At 44.2% G+C, this 20,982-nt stretch overlaps 2 protein-coding genes and 1 pseudogene across 5 annotated transcripts in view; 2 read left to right on the forward strand and 1 right to left on the reverse strand.

Moving 5' to 3' along the window:
- The window catches only part of FLVCR1 (FLVCR heme transporter 1), a 36,119-nt gene extending 34,821 nt beyond the window's left edge, over positions 1-1,298 (reverse strand). For both annotated transcript variants that reach the window (XR_007719893.1, XM_050761747.1), the window contains exon 1: positions 336-1,298. Coding sequence is in view for 1 of the 2 variants with exons in the window: in XM_050761747.1 (XP_050617704.1) it covers positions 336-1,073 (738 nt within the window). In the remaining variant the exon portion in view is untranslated. The remainder of the gene's footprint in view (positions 1-335) is intronic.
- SPATA45 (spermatogenesis associated 45) overlaps positions 1-20,982 on the forward strand; it is an 800,921-nt gene that overhangs the window by 768,327 nt on the left and 11,612 nt on the right. The window contains exon 2 of one of the 3 annotated variants that reach the window (XM_050761957.1): positions 1,678-1,758. In XM_050761957.1, the coding sequence (XP_050617914.1) occupies positions 1,744-1,758 (15 nt within the window). In that variant the 5' untranslated portion in view covers positions 1,678-1,743. Of the gene's footprint in view, positions 1-1,400; positions 1,759-15,281; positions 15,388-20,982 lie in introns of those variants that run through there. The other 2 variants (XM_050761974.1, XM_050761968.1) reach the window with 2 other exon arrangements.
- LOC126937995 (40S ribosomal protein S28-like) lies at positions 3,517-4,644 on the forward strand (annotated as a pseudogene).

The raw sequence follows: 20,982 nt of genomic DNA on the forward strand, positions 1-20,982 counted from the left end.
GGCTGGTCTGGAACTCCGAACTTCAAGTGATCCACCCACCTCGGCCTCCCAAAGTGGCGGGATTACAGGTGTGTGTCACCGCACCTGGCCCAGTTAATTATTTTACAGGTAATTTTCTAAGCAAGATGACAAGGTGGTTTGGAAAATTCTGTCCTTACAAAGAAATTTATAGCCCTCTTCAATCCAAGACCGTCCGGAAGTCTATTTAACGGCCTTATCTCCTCTTTTATGGACAAATACCTCCTGGGGCAGTTCATCCACACAGGCCATAGTTCTCACTGCCTATGACATTTTCTGTCTTCTAAGGATCTTTCATCTACCACTCCAGTCCTTACCTGATTGCCCAGCACGGCGGTGGCACAAGCTGTGGACACCTCTTTGGGCCCAAACCACACTGAGGCGATGCGGGAGGGCAAGCCCAGGATGAACACCTGGGCCACGGAGCACAGGCACTGGCCCAACATGGTGACCCAGAAGAGATGCTGCTGCACACTGCCGCACTTGATCCAGGCACCCAGGCAGTTGAGGCCGGAGCCCAGCAGGGCGGTGAGCCGCAGGCCTCTGGTGTCCAGCAGCCAGGTGGCCGGGAAGATGAGGGGCACGTAGGCCACCATGTACACCATGGACAGCCAGTCGATGTGCAGCAAGGTGACGCCGTAGAAGCCCCCGAAGACGTTGCTGATGATGCTGTACTGAATCCACTGAAAGGCGTTTACCAGCGAGTACAGGCTGAAGATCAGGAGCACCACGAAGCGCCGCGGGGAGAGCGCCGTCCGGGGCAGCGGGGTGCTCTCGGCCCCCGGGGTCTCCGCTCCGGCGCCCGCAGGCAGCAGCCGGGCCTGGGTCTCCTCTTCTGCAGCCAGCGGAGTCTGAGGCCCGCCCAGAACTCCCGAGGCGGCAGCGAGGCTGTCCCGGGGGGCCCCGTTCACCGGGAAGGTGCCCGCTTTGGGCCCGTTCTGCGGCTCCACGCTCTCCTTCCCAGCTGGCGCGCCCCTCGGCAACGGGAGGTATCCTTTCGCGAGCGGGTGTCCGGGCGCCACCGCCGCCCCCTCCTCATCGTCTGGCCGCGCCATATCCCTGGTTCCCGGGCGCCACCTCGCTCCCCCGCCCCACTCCCCGACTCCGCTCCCCGGGTCCACAGCCCGAGGTCCTCCTGGGACCCCACCTCCACCCCCTCGGCCCACCGCTCCTTCCCCGGTGGCGCGCGCCACGAACCGCAATCCGCGCTGCAGTGTGAACAGGTGAAGGCGTCCTCCCCGGCGCCGCGCGGCAGTCACCCCTCGTCTGGTCCCGCCCCTAGAGTCGCGCGTCCCGCATGACGACGGCCCTCCGGCCAGTCAGCGCGCACCTTTGCCCGGCGCGAGAGCCAATCGGGGAGCTGCCGGGCGCGAACTGAGGGAAGCAGGGGAGGAAAGCGGGCTGGGAGCACTTGCTGACGTTTTCCTGCCCGGAAGAATGCATGGCCCGGGGTCCTTTGCACCTGAGGGTGGGCGGGAGGCGGCCCCGCGGGTTGTGTTGCTGGAAGAAGGGGTCTCGATGCAGACCCCAAGAGAGGGTTCTTGGGTCTACCGCAGGGAAGAATTGGAGGCGAGTCACAAAGCGCAGTAAAAGAAGCAAGTTTATTTGAATCTACTCCGTTACAGAGTCGCAAGTCCTCAGACTGTAGGAGGAACTCCCGTCCTTCCGTAGTGTCACTACTTAGAGGCAACTGTGCGGAGCTGTGATTAAACGTGGAATGTGCTGATGTGCCCACTAAAGGTAGGGGCTGTTGGTGCACTAATGACCATTAATCCTTCAACCTAAGCCTGCGCATTGACGTTATCTCTGAGTAGAGGGCTGGGCCGGGCTCAGTGGCCACTTCTGTAATCCCAGCACTGTGAGAGGCCGGACAGGAGGCTCCCTTGAGCCCAGGAGTTCGACACCAGCCTGGGCAACATACTGAGATGCCATCTATTTGAAAAAAAAAAAAAAAAAAAAGCAAGCAGCCAGTCGTGGTGATGGATGCCTGTAGTCCCAGCTACTCGGGAGGCTGAGGCAGGAGAATTACTTGAACCTGGGAGGCGGAGGTTGCAGTGAGCTGAGATAGCAACACACTGCCCTCCAGCCTGGGTGACAGAGTGAGACCTTGTCAAAAAAAAAAAAAAAAAAAATTAGGACACCTGGACATTCCACAGACTTGGTGGGAGAAGTCCTGTATGGTCATAAATATTGTGTAATTATAATTGCTGGTCAGCTTAGAATGCGGCTATTTTCAGACCTTTAGCATTAACCTTATAGGTGCCCTGTGAGTGCCTAGTTACTCACTTTAATATGCAGTCGCTCTGGCTGTGTTTTATTAAACCAGATACCTGGTAAGCAGTGGCTTCTCTAACAAGTGGGCAGCTTGGAACTGGGAACGAGAGAGCCACCGAAACAGAATGAGGGAGACAAAGAAGTGGGCATCACCCTCAGCTCCACAAGGGCTTCCCAAGGTTGCTGTACCGTACGCAGGCCCGGGACGAACTTTATTCTCGCCCCAGCATCGTTGTCCCTCTCAGTGAGACCCTGGCTTTAGGGCAGACAGGACCACGTTTCATAAATTCATACTGTCCCAGCAGAGGAATAACGCCAGAAAGCGTTCCAGTACAACCAGAGAAAGAGAATCCATGAGAAATCTGCCCTTGTGAAGTTGGAATCCCCTCAACCTCACCCCGCTGACTTGAATGAAGCGACTGAGATGGGCTGTGATGGAGCAGATCTGGTTGCTCGACCTTCTCCCTTGGACCAACACATGTAGTTAATAGTTATTGGACATGCACATTCAGTGGGTCCAGTGGGTTCCAGGTACCAAACTTGTGCTGAATGGTATGTGCCAGACACTGTCTTGCGATCTGGGGAATAAAAAAATAAAAACGAGATTATCCGGAGCACAGTAGCCTTGCGGTCTTCCTGGACTAGAGAAAATTCAACCCTTCTGCTTCTTGGGAAGCTTTGTTCGGGAAAAAAAAGAAAGAGACCCCAAAGAATTTGTTATTAAATTGAAGTTGAAACTAGGTGTATATAGTACAAGAGTTCTTACCATGCATTTAATCTTAAAAAGTGCTGATATCTAGAACCTTAAAACCCTGCACTTTTTTATTGCCTCTTACATTATTATTTTGGTCATGTATGAAATATTTCAGGCATCTCTCGGTACAGGTGAAATGCTACATGTTCTAAACTAAGGAATAAGTGCATTATAATGTCTTCCTTGGCCAAACTGTATAAATTGCCACCCCCAACCCCCCGCCCCGCCAACATCCCTTCCCTGCTGTTTTTCTTTCTTTCCTAGTGCTTACCTTCACCTAAAATGTCCTATATTTTTACTTATTTTTTCTAGTTTCCTTCCTTCCTTCCTTCCTTCCTTCCTTCCTTCCTTCCTTCCCTCCCTCCCTCCCTCCCTCCCTCCCTCCCTCCTTCCTTCCTTCCTTCCTTCCTTCCTTCCTTCCTTCCTTCCTTCCTTCCTTCCTTCCTTCCTTCCTTCCTTCCTTCCTTCCTTTCTTCCCTTTCTTTCTTTCATCTTGCTCTGTCACCCAGGCTGAAGTACAGTGGTGTGATCTCGGCTCATTGCAACCTCCGCTCACTGCAACCTCCGCCTCCCAGGTTCAAGTGATTCATCTGCCTCAGCCTCCTGAGTAGCTGAAATTAAAGGGCTGCACCATCATGCCTGTCTAATTTTTGTATTTTTTTTTAGTAGAGATGGGGTTTCACCATATTGGCCAGTCTGGTCTCGAACTCCTGACCTCATGATCCCCCCACCTTGGCCTCCCAAAGTGCTGGGATTACAGGCCTGAGCCACCATACCCGGCCTCTTTCTCTCTCTCTCTCTCTCTCTCTCTCTCTCTCTCTCTCTCTCTTCTCGGCTGACCACCAAGCCTGAGTGCTTTTTGTATTTTTTGTAGAGATGGGGTTTTGCCACATTGCTCAGATTGGTCTCAAGTGATCAGCTCACTTTGGCCTCCCAAAGTGCTAGGATTACAGGCATGAGCCATTGTGCTGGTCCTTTTTCCGGTTATTTTCTCCCTGCCCACTAGAATGTGAGTTCTGTAAGGGCAGGGCTGAAAGTTTTGTGGCTTTTTGCTACCGCTACTATTTTTCAAGAATTTGTAACCAGTGTACTTTGTGTACCTAGCACATAGTAGGTGTTCAATAAATATTTACTGAGTACAGCTAATGAGCACTGAATTACCGTGAATATTTTAAATAATTGCTTGCTTTGTAAAGGAATGTATTTCTTCTCTCCTCCCAACTGCTGCTGCATCGCCATCATGGACACCAGCCACGTGCAGCCTGTCTAGCTGGCCAGGGTCACCACAGTCCTGGGCAGAACCAGCTCTCAGAGGCAGTACACGCAGGAATTTGTGGACAACACAAGCCACTCCATCATCCACAGTGTAAAAGGCTCTGTGCGTAAGGGCTGTGTGCTCACCCTGTTGGAGTCAGAGCGAGAGGCCTGGAGGTTGCACTGAGCTTGGCTGCTCACTGGGTCTTGAATATTGGGTTCGACCACTTGGTCCGTGAGAGTGCTGTGCCATGACCTGCTCCTTTATTTTATTTTTTGCCGGCCACACAGGAATTGAGATATGCATTTAAATAAAGTGTTTGTGTTCCAAATTAGAAAGAAAAGAAAAAGAAAGAAAGAAAGAAAGAAAGAAAGAAAGAAAGAAAGAAAGAAAGAAAGAAAGAAAGAAAGAAAGGAAAAGAAAAAGAGAGAGAGAGAGAGAGGGAGGAAGGAAGGAAAAAAGGAGGGAGGAGAGAAGGAAGGAAATCTTTTTTTAAAAATTCTTATTTTTTATTTATTTATTTTTTTGAGATGGAGTTTCGCTCTTGTCACCCAGGCTGGAGTGCAGTGACACGATCTCGGCTCACTGCAACCTCTGTCTCCTGGGTTCAAGCGATTCTCCCTCCTTAGCCTCCCAAGTAGCTGGGATTACAGATGCCCACCACCACGTGCAATCTGTTTCTTAAAAAAAAAAAATCTTGTCCGGGCACGGTGGCTCACACCTGTAATCCCAGCACTTTGGGAGGCTGAGGCAGGTGGATCACGAGGTTAGGAGATCGAGACCATCCTGGCTAACATGGTGAAGCGCCATCTCTACTAAAAATACAAAAAAATAGCCAGGTGTGGTGGTGGGCGCCTGTAATCCCAGCTATTTGGGAGGCTGAGGCAGAAGAGTGACTTGAACCCGGGAGGCAGAGCTTGCAGTGAGCTAAGATCACACCACTGCACTCCAGCCTGGGTGACAGAGCGAGACTCTGTCTCAAAAAAAAAAAAAAAAAAAAAAAAAAAAAGTCTTGCAAACTTCCAGAAGGAAGGGAAGGAGGGAGGGAAATATCTTTCTTTCTCTTTTTCTTTCTTTTTTTTTTTTTTTTTTTGACAGAGTTTTGCTCTTGGAGTCCAGGCTGGAGTGCAATGGCGAAATCTCAGCTCACTGCAACCTCTGCCTCCTGGGTTCAAGTGATTCTCCTGCCTCAGCTTCCCAAGTAGCTGGGATTACAGGTGCCTGCCACCACACCCGGCTAATTTTTGTATTTTTAGTAGAGACAGGGTTTCTCCATGCTGGTCAGGCTGGTCTCAAACTCCCAACCTCAGGTGATCCACCTGCCTCAGCCTCCCAAAGTGCTGGGGTTACAGGCATGAGCCACCGTGCCCGGCCGCCATTCTAATTTCTTAATCTTGTCTTCTTTCTCTGGCTTCAGTGGTAGATACTTATTAACCAGTTTAAACATGAATCATAATTTATATCAAATGTTTGGATGTATAACATAGAATGAACCTTAATCTCTGTCAAAAAAGATACTGCTGGGAGCATCATTTGGCTAGGAGTCAAGATGAGATTGAGCTACTTTATGGGTGTGGGATGCCAAGTCAGAGAGATCTGAATAAGTAAGACTTCAGCAATATGAGACCTGGACAGCATCCAGGAGCCAAGGTCCAAGATGCTAATAGGAGTGATGTAGCTGTCCCTGAACAAAGGTTTCCCACAGTTTACGAGCCTCAGAGGTTAAGATGCAAACCAGAACAATGCTATTGGATATGCAATCCGTAATGTTTCATGGGGAGGTGGGTAGATTTGGCCAGCCTTGCCTTCAGTTTACTCCTACTAGCACCAGACTTTGTCCCCCTGAGCAGCAGAGGCTATGTGGTTCTGTTCTGTAAAAAGAACAAGTTGGAAATGGAGGAGTAGAGGGGAAGGCTGGAAATCAGAATTCTCCCACATGTATTCTTCCCTCCATTGAGACATTTTATTTGTATGTATTTATTTATTCCTAAAAAAAAAAAAAAAAAAAAAAGTCCCAGGATTTTTTTCTCCTATGTTTTTGTCTTGTTTCTTCTCAGTCCATGATGCCAGTTGAGGTCATCAGTACAGCAAAACCAAACTGGTGAGATGGCAACAAATTATTCTGTCACTTTTCTAATCTTTTTTTTTTTTTTGAGATGGAGTCTCGCTCTTGTCACCCAGTCTGGAGTGCAATGGCGAGGTCTTGGCTCACTGCAACCTTCGCCTCCCGGGTTCAAGAGATTCTCCTGCCTCAGACTCCTGAGTAGCTGGAATTATGGTGCCCACACCATGCTCAGCTAATTTTTGTATTTTTAATAGAGATGGGGTTTCACCGTGTTGGCCAGGCTGGTCTCGAACTCCTGACTTCAAGTGATCTGCAGGCCTCGGCCTCCCAAAGTGCTGAGATTACAAGTGTGAGCCACTGCACCCGGCCCAGTTTTCTAGATCTTTGAATTGCACATCAAAGCTGAAGCTGATCGCTCCACACTTGTTTAACCTGCCTATGAGGTTCACAACAATTTTCCCAGCTCTGGGATCATCAATGACTTTTAATTCACCAATATAACAATGCTTCATCATCGCAGTTAGAAACCAGACCATGACTTTGGAGCATGACCTGATAAGAACCTGGCGTTTGGGTCTCTTTTTGGCATTCATGCACACCATTGTGGTGGCACAGGAAGATGATGGAAACTATTTGTACATTTTTGTGTAAAGCTACTAGAGATTTAATTCTGCAACAGCAGAGCTTCCTGCCCTAAAACATCTCTGAGGATTTGCTAAGGCCGATCCTGCCTTTCATGTCTGCTTAAAATTTACCTGTTGCGTGGTTTAAATATAACCAATGTCAAATCACAACTAAATTTTCCATGTTACATCTGGTTCTTATTCCTTTGGGCATTATTTAATTTATCACATTAGCTAGTTGACATGTTGGCTTTAAAGATCACGAGATTCAGGCTGGGCAAGGTGGCTGACAGCTGTAATCCCAGCACTTTGGGAGGCAGAGGCTGATGGATCACCTGAGGTCAGGAGTTCAACACCAGCCTGACCAACATGGTGAACCCCTGTCTCTACTAAAAATACAAAATTAGCCAGCCAGTACTAGCAATTTTAAAACTATTACTTTCTTTTACAGTTTTTAATTGCTTAATTTGAATGAATTGAAACATACTATCTCTCTTCAACCCCACTTCCCATATCCAGAATTGATCCAGGTTTTTAGAGCCTAAAGGCTTAATTTGGGGATGGGGGTGTTATTTAAGAAACTAACATCAAAATTAAAATTTAAAATGAGGTTGGGTGTGGTGGTTTACACCTGTAATCCCAGCACTTTGGAAGACAGGGGCAGGTGCATTGCTTGAGCTCAGGAGTTCAAGACCAACCTGGGCAACATGGCGAAACCCCTTCTCTACCAAAAAAATAACAGAATTTAGCTGGGTGTGGTGGCACATACCTGTAGTCCCAGCTACCTGAGAAGCTGAGGTGGGAGGATTGCTTGAGCCCAGGAGGTCAAGGCTGCAATAAGCTGAGATCACGCCACTGAGATCACGCCACTCCATCCTAGGCAACAGAGTGAGGGCTTATCTTAAAAAAAAAAAAGAAAAAGAAAAAAAAAGAGGTAGAGAGAGATACAAGCCTTCAGAGACCCTCATATTAACTTCATGGTAAATCTGCCTCTGCTCACCCCTCCCACTTGTAGGAACTAATATCTTCATTTCCAGATTTACTCTGAAAAAACTGTGCAACTGCTTCACATGTTTCCTCTTCATTCACTACTTTGGAACTCACTGAAACTCTGATGAAAGAATTGAGTCAAAAAAAAAAAAAAAAAATAGACCTCCTTCCTAGCCCTGGCACCGTTCAGAGCATCTACTACCGAGGAGTCTTTTTTCTTTTTTCTTGTATTTTAAGTTCTAGGGTACATGTGCATAACGTGCAGGTTTGTTACATATGTATACTTGTGCCATGTTGGTATGCTGCACTCATCAACTCGTCAGCACCCATCAACTCGTCATTTACATCAGATATAACTCCCAATGCCATCCCTCCCCCTTCCCCCGTCCCCACAATAGGCCCCAGTGTGTGATGTTCCCCTACCCATGTCCAAGTGATCTCATTGTTCAATTCCCACCTATGAGTGAGAACATGCGGTGTTTGGTTTTCTGTTCTTGTGATAGTTTGCTGAGAATGATGGTTTCCAGCTGTATCCATGTCCCTACAAAGGACACAAACTCATCCTTTTTTATGGCTGCATAGTATTCCATGTGTGTATGTGCCACATTTTCTTAATCCAGTCTGTCACTGATGGACATTTGGGTTGATTCCAAGTCTTTGCTGTTGTGAATAGTGCCGCAATAAACATACATGTGCATGTGTCTTTATAGCAGCATGATTTATAATCCTTTGGGTATATACCCAGTAATGGGATGGCTGGGTCATATGGTATTTCTAGTTCTAGATCCTTGAGGAATTGCCATACTGTTTTCCACAATGGTTGAACTAGTTTACAATCCCAGCAACAGTGTAAAAGTGTTCCTATTTCTCCACATCCTCTCCAGCACCTGTTGTTTCCTGACTTTTTAATGATTGCCATTCTAACTGGTGTGAGATGGTATCTCATTGTGGTTTTGATTTGCATTTCTCTGATGGCCAGTGATGACGAGCATTTTTTCATGTGTCTGTTGGCTGTATGAATGTCTTCTTTTGAGAAATGTCTGTTCATATCCCTTCCCCACTTTTTGATGGGGTTGTTTGTTTTTTTCTTGTAAATTTGTTTCAGTTCTTTGTAAGTTCTGGATATTAGCCCTTTGTCAGATGAGTAGATTGCAAAAATTTTCTCCCATTCTGTAGGTTGCCTGTTCACTCTGATGGTAGTTTCTTTTGCTTTGCAGAAGCTCTTTAGTTTAATTAGATCCCATTTGTCAATTTTGGCTTTTGTTGCCATTGCTTTTGGTGTTTTAGACATGAAGTCCTTACCCATGCCTATGTCCTGAATGGTATTACCTAGGTTTTCTTCTAGGGTTTTTATGGTATTAGGTCTAACATTTAAGTCTCTAATCCATCTTGAATTAATTTTCATATAAAGAGTAAGGAAAGGATCCAGTTTCAGCTTTCTACTTATGGCTAGCCAGTTTTCCCAGCACCATTTATTAAATAGGGAATCCTTTCCCCATTTCGTGTTTTTCTCAGGTTTGTCAAAGATCAGGTGGCTGTAGATGTGTGGTATTATTTCTGAGGACTCTGTTCTGTTCCATTGGTCTATATCTCTGTTTTGGTACCAGTACCCTGCTGTTTTGGTTACTGCAGCCTTGTAGTATAGTTTGAAGTCAGGTAGCGTGATGCCTCCAGCTTTGTTCTTTTGACTTAGGATTGTCTTGGCAATGCGGGCTCTTTTCTGGTTCCGTACGAACTTTAAAGCAGTTTTTTCCAATTCTGTGAAGAAAGTCATTGGTAGCTTGATGGGCATGGCATTGAATCTATAAATTACCTTGGTAAGTATGGCCATTTTCACAATATTGATTCTTCCTATCCATGAGCATGGTATGTTCTTCCATTTGTTTGTGTCCTCTTTCATTTCACTGAGCAGTGGTTTGTAGTTCTCCTTGAAGAGGTCCTTTACATCCCTTGTAAGTTGGATTCCTAGGTATTTTATTCTCTTTGAAGCGATTGTGAATGGGAGTTCATTCATGATTTGGCTCTCTGTTTGTCTGTTACTGGTGTATAAGAATGCTTGTGATTTTTGCATATTAATTTTGTATCGTGAGACTTTGCTGAAGTTGCTTATCAGCTTAAGGAGATTTTGGGCTGAGATGATGGGGTTTTCTAAATATACAATCATGTCATCTTCAAACAGGGACAATTTGACTTCTTTTCCTAACTGAATACCCTTTATTTCTTTTTCTTGCCTGATTGCCCTAGCCAGAACTTCCAACACTATGTTGAATAGGAGTGGTGAGAGAGGGCATCCCTGTCTTGTGCCAGTTTTCAAAGGGAATGCTTCCAGTTTTTGCCCATTCAGTATGATATTGGCTGTGGGTTTGTCATAAATAGCTCTTATTATTTTGAGAAACGTTCCATCAATACCGAATTTATTGAGAGTTTTTTTTTTTTGTTTTTTTTGTTTTTTTTTTTGAGACGGAGTCTCGCTCTGTTGCCCAGGCTGGAGTGCAGTGGTGCAATCTCGGCTCACTGCAAGCTCCGCCTCCCGGGTTCATGCCATTCTCCTGCCTCAGCCTCCTGAGTAGCTGGGACTACAGGCGCCCGCCACCGCGCCCGGCTAATTTTTTGTATTTTTAGTAGAGACGGGGTTTCACCATGGTCTCGATCTCCTGACCTTGTGATCCGCCCGCCTCGGCCTCCCGAAGTGCTGGGATTACAGGCGTGAGCCACCGCGCCCGGCCTATTGAGAGTTTTTAGCATGAAGGACTGTTGAATTTTGTCAAAGGCCTTTTCTGCATCTATTGAGATAATCATGTGGTTTTTGTCTTTGGTTCTGTTTATATGCTGGATTACGTTTATTGATTTGCATATGTTGAACCAGCCTTGCATCCCAGGGATGAAGCCCACTTGATCATGGTGGATAAGCTTTTTGATGTGCTCCTGGATTCAGTTTGCCAGTATTTTATTGAGGATTTTTGCATCGATGTTCATCAGGGATATTGGTCTAAAATTCTCTTTTTTTGTTGTGTCTCTGCCAGGCTTTGGTATCAGGATGATGTTGGCCTCATAAAATGAGTTAGGGAGGATTCCCTCTTTTTCTATTGATTGGAATAGTTTCAGAAGGAATGGTACCAACTCCTCTTTGTACCTCTGGTAGAATTCGGCTGTGAATCCGTCTGGTCCTGGACTTTTTTTGGTTGGTAGGCTATTAATTATTGCCTCAATTTCAGAGTCCGCTATTGGTCTATTCAGGGTTTTAACTTCTTCCTGGTTTAGTCTTGGGAGAGTGTAAGTGTCCAGGAAATTATCCATTTCTTCTAGGTTTTCTAGTTTATTTGCGTAGAGGTGTTTATAGTATTTTCTGATGGTAGTTTGTATTTCTGTGGGATTGGTGGTGATATCCTTTTTATCATTTTTTATTGCATCTATTTGATTCTTCTCTCTTTTCTTCTTTATTAGTCTTGCTAATGGTCTATCAATTTTGTTGATCTTTTCAAAAAACCAGCTCCTGGATTCGTTGATTTTTTGGAGGGTTTTTTGTGTCTGTATCTCCTTCAGTTCTGCTCTGATCTTAGTTATTTCTTGCCTTCTGCTAGCTTTCGAGTGTGTTTGCTCTTGCTTCTCTAGTTCTTTTAATTGTGATGTTAGGGTGTCAATTTTAGATCTTTCCTACTTTCTCTTGTGGGCATTTAGTGCTATCAATTTCCCTCTACATACTGTTTTAAATGTGTCCCAGAGATTCTGGTATGTTGTATCTTTGTTCTCATTGGTTTCAAAGAATATCTTTATTTCTGCCTTCATTTCGTTATGTACCCAGTAGTCATTCAGGAGCAAGTTGTTCAGTTTCCATGTAGTTGAGAGGTTTTGATTGAGTTTCTTAGTCCTGAGTTCTAGTTTGATTGCACTGTGGTCTGAGAGACAGTTTGTTATAATTTCTGTTCTTTTACATTTGCTGAGGAGTGCTTTACTTCCAGCTATGTGGTCAATTTTGGAATAAGTGCGATGTAGTGCTGAGAAGAATGTATATTCTGTTGATTTGGGGTGGAGAGTTCTGTAGATGTCTATTAGGTCCGCTTGGTGCAGAGTTGAGTTCAATTCCTGGATATCCTTGTTAACTTTCTGTCTCGTTGCTCTGTCTAATGTTGACAGTGGGGTGTTGAAGTCTTCCATTATTATTGTATGGGAGTCTAAGTCTCTTTGTAAGTCTCTAAGGACTTGCTTTATGAATCTGGGTGCTCCTGTATTGGGTGCATATATATTTAGGATAGTTAGCTCTTCCTGTTGAATTGATCCCTTTACCATTATGTAATGGCCTTCTTTGTCTCTTTTGATCTTTGATGGTTTAAAGTCTGTTTTTTCAGAGACTAGGATTGCAATCCCTGCTTTTTTTTGTTCTCCATTTGCTTGGTAGATCTTCCTCCATCCCTTTATTTTGAGCCTATGTGTGTCTGTGCATGTGAGATGGGTCTCCTGAACACAGCAGACTGATGGGTCTTGACTCTTTATCCAATTTGTCAGTCTGTGTCTTTTAATTGGACCATTTAGTCCATTTACATTTAAGGTTAATATTGTTATGTGTGAACTTGATCCTGTCATTGTGGTATTAGCTGGTTATTTTGCTCATTAGTTGATGCAGTTTCTTCCTAGCATCGATGGTCTTTACATTTTGGCATGTTTTTGCAATGGCTGGTACCGGTTGTTCCTTTCCATGTTTAGTGCTTCCTTCAGGGACTCTTGCAGGGCAGGCCTGGTGGTGACAAAATCTCTAAGCATTTGCTTGTCTGTAAAGGATTTTATTTCTCCTTCAGTTATGAAACTTGGTTTGGCTGGATATGAAATTCTGGGTTGAAAATTCTTTTCTTTAAGAATGTTGAATATTGGCCCCCACTCTCTTCTGGCTTGTAGAGTTCCTGCCGAGAGATCTGCTGTTAGTCTGATGGGCTTCCCTTTGTGGGTAACCCAACCTTTCTCTACAGAGGAGTCTTAAGGGGTCTGTATGCTTAGAGTTGAGAGATCAAATAGCTCCTGAAAACTGTAATTAGAGGAAATTCCATATGGAGACAGGCCACAAGGAGAACTCAAGCCCTTGTAAACCAAAAATGAAATATTCTAAGCCCCCAATTTACTAAACAGATTCAACCTCCCACTTCCACCTCCCAAATAGCTGGGATTACAGGTGCATGCAACCATGCCCAGCAAATTTTTGTGTTTTTTGTATAGATGGGGTTTCACCATGTTGGCCAGGCTGGTCTTGAACTCCTGACCTCGAGTGATCTGTCTGCCTCACCCTCCCAAAGTGCTGGAATTAGTGAGCCACTGCAACAGAACTCTAACACTTATTTCTGAAGTTTTTTCCTTCCCTGCTTCTCGGAAGCCCCTTCCTCCCTCTCTTGTTGCCTTAAGGTACCTTCACCCTGGCTGGGCCCTGTTGTTCTTTTATCGGGTTTTTTTGTTTGTTTCTTTAGCCTATGTGTGCTCTTCCACCTGGGTTATACAAATGCAAAGTACATCCTAGTTCCATGCTAGGCCTTATTATTAGCAAGAACTTTCCTGAATCTCTCAAGATGTAGTGAAAGCAGTTATACATTAACTATGTGAACTATACTGTATTTCCTAAAAGTAAATAAATGTGTTGACTGGGAGCCATGGCTCAGGCCTGTAATCCTAGCACTTTGGAAGACTGAGCAGGAGGATGGCTTGAGCTCAGGAGTTCGAGACAAGCCTGGGTAACATAGTGAGACCCTGTCTTTACAAAAAATACAAAAATTCACGGGGCCTGGTGACACAAACCTATTCTTCCAGCTACTTGGGAGGCTGAGGTGGGAGGATGGCTTGAACCCTGTAGATGGAGGTTGCAATGAGCCAAGATCATGCCACTGCACTCTAGCCTGGGCAACAGAGCAAGACCTTGCCACCAAAAAAAATAAATAAATAAATGTGTTTTTAAAAATGCACTGCCCACCTTTGAAGGCAGCAATGGCTCTATAAATGATCTGTAATTTCTTGAGTCAGCTTGTTTCTTGAGCTGTTCTGCCATGTAGTGAGTTAGTCAGTTAGTTTTGCCCTGCCCCTTTCCTCCACATTGGAAACATTCTAGAGTGACCTGAAGATTAAAAACAAACAAACAAACAAAAACAAACACTGGAGACCTCCTCTTCTTACAAAAGAAACATATGAATAAAATAACTTTCCATGTAGCCTGGGCGACATGGCAAAATCCCGTCTCTATGAGAAATTTAAAAATTAGCCAGTTGTGGTGGTCCACGCTTATAGTCCCAGCTACTCAGGAGGCAGAGGTGAGAGAATCACCTGAGTTCAGGAGGTTGAGGTTGCAGTAAGCCTCAATCACACCACAGAACTCTAGCCTGTCCGATGGAGTGAGATCCTGTCTTGAAAAACAAAACAGGCCAGGGAGGCCAAGGTAGGCAGATCGCCTGAAGTCAGGAGTTCCAGTCTGGCTAACTTGGTGAAACCCCATTTCTACTAAAAATAGAAAATTAGCCGGATGTGGTGGCGCATGCCTGTAATCTCAGCTACTCAGGAGGCTGAGACAGGAGAATCACTTGAACCCGGGAGGTGGAGCTTACAGTAAGCCAAGATCGTGCCACTGCATTTCAGCCTGGGTGCCAAGAGTGAAACTCTATCTCGAAAACCAAAATAAAACAAAAATGAACAATGACAACAAATTCCCCATGTAAAATATAAAGTTTTAATAAAACCAATAAAGTAGCTACCACTTACTGAGTACTTACAATGAATCCTTAGATTAGAACTCTTCTTCATGGGGGCAAGGACCCATTTGTCCCCAGTATCCACAACAGCACCAAGCGGAGTATGTGCTGAAAACATATCAGTGTGTGTATTAAATTCATGCCAGGCACAATGCAAAAAGCTTTACACGCATTCCTAATGTAATCTCAACTCCCTCCTCATCACTTACCACACATATAAACACACAGCTTGGTGAAAGCAATATCTTTAGCCCCATTTTACAGATGATGAAACCAATATTATGAGGGTCGAATGGCTGGGCCTGGTGATGCACACCTGTAATCCCAGCATTTTGGAAGGCCAAGGCAGAGAAATCGCTTGATCCCAGGAGTTCAAGAGCAGCCTGGCCGACATAATGAAACTGATTGCACCACTGCACTCCAGCCTAGGTGACACAGCAAGACCCTGTCTCCAAATTAAATTAAAAAAAAAAAAGAGGATTAAGTAATTTATATTTATCCAAGGTCACCTGGCTGGTAAGTAAATGATCTCTCTGACTCCAGAATCTCTCTTAACCAGGCTTCTATGACTAGAACAAAGTTGGAATGTCACTGATCAGAATATTCCATCACCAAGGCAGCATCCCAGTGGGCTAATCCACACCAGTGGACTTGAAACACGCTTTGGGTTGCTGTATGTTAGTATGTTAAAGGTAATTTATAATAATATACCTGTAGAAATAGTAATGTATTTTCTCATACAGTCAATTCTCATTATTATATATTTATATATAACATAAATATATAATATAATATATAAATATATAATATATAAATATATATATTTGCATATAATTATATCACATGTATATATAAATATATAATGTATATATAATATATAAATATATGTAATGTATAAGTATATAATGTATTTATATATAAATATACAATGTATCATATATACATTATATATAATATAATGTATTTATATATAAATATATACAATGTATTTATATATAAGTATATATAATGTATTTACATATAAATATACATAACATTTATATTATATATATATCATATATTCTATAAAGTTGCCACAAACATTAAATTAGCAAATAGTGAACCATTGCTCCTAGAAAGAATACAGCTGGCCCCCCACTCACAATGGTTTGACATACAATTGTTTACTTTACGATGGCACAAAAGCAATATGGATTCAATAGAAACCATACTTTTGATCATTTTCCCAGGCTAGTGCTACTAGTGCTATTTGGGTAACAAATACATTTTAGGGAGTAACCACATTTGCAAATATGTAATCAATGAATAATGAGGGTCTACAGTATATACATGTTTAATATTTTCAAAACCTGGGCTGGGCACAATTACGCTTGTAATCCCAGCACTTTGGGAGGCTGAGGCAGGAGGATCACTTGACCCCAGGAGTTCAAGACCAGCCTGGGCAACATGGTGAAACCACATCTCTACAAAAAATACAAAAATTAGCCAGGCATGGTGGTGTGTGTCTGTAGTTCCAGCTACTTGGAAGGCTGAGGTGAGGGGATCCCCTGAGCCCAGGAGGTTGAGGCTGCAGTGAGCTGTGATCAAGTCACTCACTGCACTCCAGCCTGGGTGACAGAGTGAGACCTTGTCTCAAAAAATGAAAAAAGAAAAAAAAAGAAAAAACAGTTTCAAAGCCCCTTTCAGTCTAATGCTCTCCCAACTGAGCTATTTTGGGCAGCTCTTCAAAGCCCCTTTTGTCACGGGCGTCCGTGTGAAGAGACCGCCAAACAGGCTTTGTGTGAGCAGCAAGGCTGTTTATTTCACCTGGGTGCAGGCGGGCTGAGTCTGAAAAAGGAGTTAGCAAAGGGTGGTGGGATTTTCATTAGTTCCTATAGGTTTAGGATAGGTGGACAAAGTACATTCTTAAGGGTGGGGAGGATATTACAAAGTATCTTTTTAAGGGCTGGGGGGGGAAATATATCCTATCAGGGTGGGGCAGGAACAAATCACAATGGTGGAATGTCATCAGTTAAGGCTATTTTCACTTCTTTTGTGGATCTTCAGTTGCTTCAGGCCATGTGGATGTATACGTGCAGGTCACAGGGGATATGATGGCTTAGCTTGGGCTCAGAGGCCTGACATTCCTGTCTTCTTATGTCAATAAGAAAAACAAAACAAAATAGTGGTGAAGTGTTGAGGCAACAAAAATTTTTGGGGGTGGTATGGCAAGATAATGAGCGATGTTTCTCAGGGCTGTTTCGACTGGGATTAGGGGCAGCGTGGGAACCTAGAGTGAGAGAGATTAAGCTGAAGAAAGATTTTGGGGTAAGGGGTGATATTGTGGGCTTGCTAAAAGGAGTATTTGTTGTATAGAATGATTGGTGATGGCCTGGATGTGGTTTTATATGAATTAAGAAACTAAATGGAAGGAAGACACAAGATTCAAATAAGAGAAGGAGAAAAATAGATATTGAAGGACTAAGAATTGGGAGGACCCAGGACATCCAATTAGGGAGCACCCAAGGGGGTTCAGCATAATTATTTGCTTGGTTGGTGAGTTTTTGGGCTCTATACTTGAGTTTTTTTATGTTGTCACATACCAGGCTAGATTAATTTAGGTAAAAACAACACTCTCTATTAAAAAATATACAGATTCCTCTTTTTTTAGCAGTGAGTAAGTCCAGGCCTCGGAGATTTTGGAGGAAAGAGAAATGCAAAGCCAGCAATTGTTTGTTAAAGAAGGATTAGAAACAGCTAGGAGAGAGTGAGATTGATAGTATGGTGGAGAAAGCTGGGGAGAGGTAGAGGGTGGCATAAGAATCGCAGCCAGAATAAGAGTGAGTATAAAAGTAAAGAATAGGACTTCATCAGGGTGAAAGTATGGAGCGTACCTTGCCACTGAAGATCTTCTATCCACTTCAAGAGAGACTTAAGGGTGGCGATTTGAGGTAAAACCAGGAGCCCTAAATACCGAAAGCCTGAGAAACTGCTTGGGTGATTTGACTAATAAAGGCCATCCGTTGTCAGCCTGTATAGAGGTGGGAAGGCCAAACCAAGGAATTATGTCTGACAGAAGGGAAGAAATGACCAAGGTGGCCTTCTCAGACCCTGTGGGAAAGGCCTCTACCATCCAGTGACAGTGCCTACCCAGACCAAGAGGTATTTTAGTTTCCTGACTCGGGGCATGTGAGTAAAGTCAATTTGCCAGTCCTGAGAGGGGGCAAATCCCCGAGCTTGATGTGTAGGGAAGGGAGGGGGCCTGAACAATCCCTGAGGGGTGGTAGAATAGTAGATGGAACACTGAGAAATGATTTTCTTGAGGATAGATTTTCAAGATGGAAAGAAAATGAGAGATTCTAAGAGACAGGCTAGTGGGCGTGTAACCTACATGGAAGAGGTTATGAAATGATGACAGAATAGAATGGGCCTATGAGGCTTGAAGGAGATATTTTCCTTGGTCCAAGAACCATTTGTCTTGTGTGGGAAGAGATTGATAGGTGGAAGTTTCAGTGGGGGAGTAGGTGGGAGTGACTGATGAGGAGAAAAACTGACCCTGAGGGACAGAAGTTGGAATGCTAGCTGCTTCTTTAGCTACCTTATCAGCATAAGCATTGCCCTGAGCAATGGAATCTGATGCCTTTTGATGGCCCTTGCAGTGAATGACTCCGGCTTCCTTTGGAAGTAAGGCAGCCTTGAGAAGAGTTTTTATTAAAGAGGCATTAATGATGGAGGACCCTTGCATAGTGAGGAAACCTCTTTCAGCCTATATCACAGCATAGTGGTGCAGGATATGGAAGGCATATTTAGAGTCAGTATAAATATTGATGTGTAGTCCCTTTGCAAGAGTGAGGGCCCGAGTTAAGGCAATGAGTTTGGCTTGCTGAGAGGTAGTGGGCGGGGGGCAGAGAAGTAGCCTCAGTGATAGATGTGGAAGATACTATAGCATAGCCTGCTTTTGCTGGTGAGTGGCAATTAGGCCTGGTGGAACTGCCATCAATAAACCAAGTGTGATCAGGGTGAGGAACAGGAAAGAAGGAAATACGGGGAAATGGAGTGAATGTCAGGTGGATCAGAGAGATACAGTCATGTGGGTCAGGTGTGGTATCAGGAATAATGTGGGAGGCCGGATTGAAGTCCGGGCCAGGAACAATGGTAACTGTGGGAGACTCAACAAAGAGTGAGTAAAGCTGAAGGAGCTGGGGGGCAGAAAGTATATGCATCAAATGTGAGGAGGAAAATAAATTTTGAAAGTTATGGGAACTGTAGAGAGTAAGTGGAGCATAGCTTGTGATTTTGAGGGCCTCTAAAAGTAGTAAAGCAGCAGCAGCCACTGCATGCAGACATGAGGGCTAGGCTGAAACAGTAAGGTCAAGTTGTTTGGACAGAAAGGCCACAGGGTGTGGTCCCCGCTTTTGTGTAAGAAGTCCAACCACATAGCCCTGCACTTCAGCTGTGTGTAATGAAAAAGTTGGGATGAGTTAGGGAGAGCTAATGTGGGAGCAGGTTTTAGGGCTGTTTTTTAAGGAATAGAAAGGGGAGTGGGGAAAGGATTTAGGATTTATGGGGTCAGCTAGGTTTATCTAGAACAGAATAATGGGTTGTGGAGGGAGGTATTGAGGATAGGAGAGTATATGGGTTTGGCACTATGGGGTAGATAGGCAAGACAATTTGGTTGATAAGGTGCAGATCCTGAACTAACCTGTAAGACTTGTCTGGTTTTTGGACCAGACCTTTCAAAGTCATGAGTTAAACATATTACTTTCTCTATTTAAGAGATTGTAAAATTGGATAAATTAGCAGTTGAAATTGGCCTGTTCGTATATCACACACAGGACCAGTTTCACAGGCATGAGACCCAAACAGGCACATAGGGCCCTTTGCTCAGAAAGGTCTCACAATTGGCTTAAAGTTTTACTGTCATTACCTTGAACGTCTCCATTGTTTGTTAATAAAGGGTCCAGCATTTTTATTTTCACTGGACCCTACAAATTATGTAGCCAATTCTAGTCACACAGCAAGTAAACAAGATTAGAAACTGGGGAGAAAAGAAAATACTAAATTATTTACTTATCGAATTGAACAAAACTTTTTTCAAAGTGCCTATTTAATATGATAAAGTTACCACTTACTGAGGGTTGGTTGTATTAAGCTCTTGATATTTATTAGCTCATTTAGTCCTTATGACACTGTGAGTTTGATATTATTTTCTTTTTTTTTTTTGAGACAGAGTGTTGCTTTTGTTGCCCAGGCTGGAGTGCAATGGCGTGGTCTTGGCTCACCACAACCTCTTCCTCCAGGGTTCAAGCGATTCTCCTGCCTCAGCCTCCGGAGTAGCTGGGATTACAAGCATGTGCCACTGCACTGGCTAATTTTGTGATTTTTTTTTTTTTTTTCAGTAGAGACGGGGTTTTTTTTTTTTTTTTTTTTTTTTTGAAACGGAGTCTTGCTCTGCCACCCAGGCTGGAGTGCAGTGGTATGATCTTGACCCACTGCAAGCTCCGCCTCCTGGGTTCACGCCATTCTCCTGCCTCAGCCTCTGGAGTACCTGGGACTACAGGTGCCCACCACCACGCCTGGCTAATTTTTTTTTTTGGTATCTTTAGTAGAGATGGGGTTTCACCGTGTTAGCCAGGATGGTCTCGATCTCCTGACCTAGTGGTATGCCCGCCTCAGCCTCCCAAAGTGCTGGGATTACAGGCGTGAGCCACTGTGCCCGGCCGAGGTGGGATTTTACCATGTTGCCAGTCTGGCTTCGAACTCCCGACTTCAGGTGATCACCTGCCTAGACCTCCCAAAGTGTTGGGATTACAGGCACGAGCCACCGTGCCTGGCCTGGATATTATTTTCATTTAACACATAAGGAAACTGAGGCCCAGAGAAGGTAAGTAACTTAAACAAGATCATACAGTTAGGAGGCAGCACAGGTAAAATATTAATCAAATCTTTTTTACTTAAAAAATATGCTTGTACCACTAGACTCTATTACTGTGTCTATTTTGTTTTATTTAGCTCCAGTTGTCAGGCAGCTTGTAATTAAGAGTTTGAATTTTGCAATCTTCATGGTGAACTTTTAACTAAGGCATCGATGTTTTATTTGCAGTTCACCTATAAAATGGGCTTTTATTTTATTTTTATTTTTTTGAGACCAAGTCTCACTCTTGTTCCCCAGGCTGGAGTGCAATGGCGTGATCTCGGCTCACTGCAACCTCTTGCCTCCTGGGTTCAAGCAATTCTCCTGCTTCAGCCTCCTGAGTAGCTGGGATTACAGGTGCCTGCCACCACACCTGGCTAATTTTTGTATTTTT

The sequence above is a fragment of the Macaca thibetana genome, chromosome 1 (assembly GCF_024542745.1).
Source record: "Macaca thibetana thibetana isolate TM-01 chromosome 1, ASM2454274v1, whole genome shotgun sequence".
NCBI classification, from domain to species: Eukaryota; Metazoa; Chordata; class Mammalia; order Primates; family Cercopithecidae; genus Macaca; species Macaca thibetana.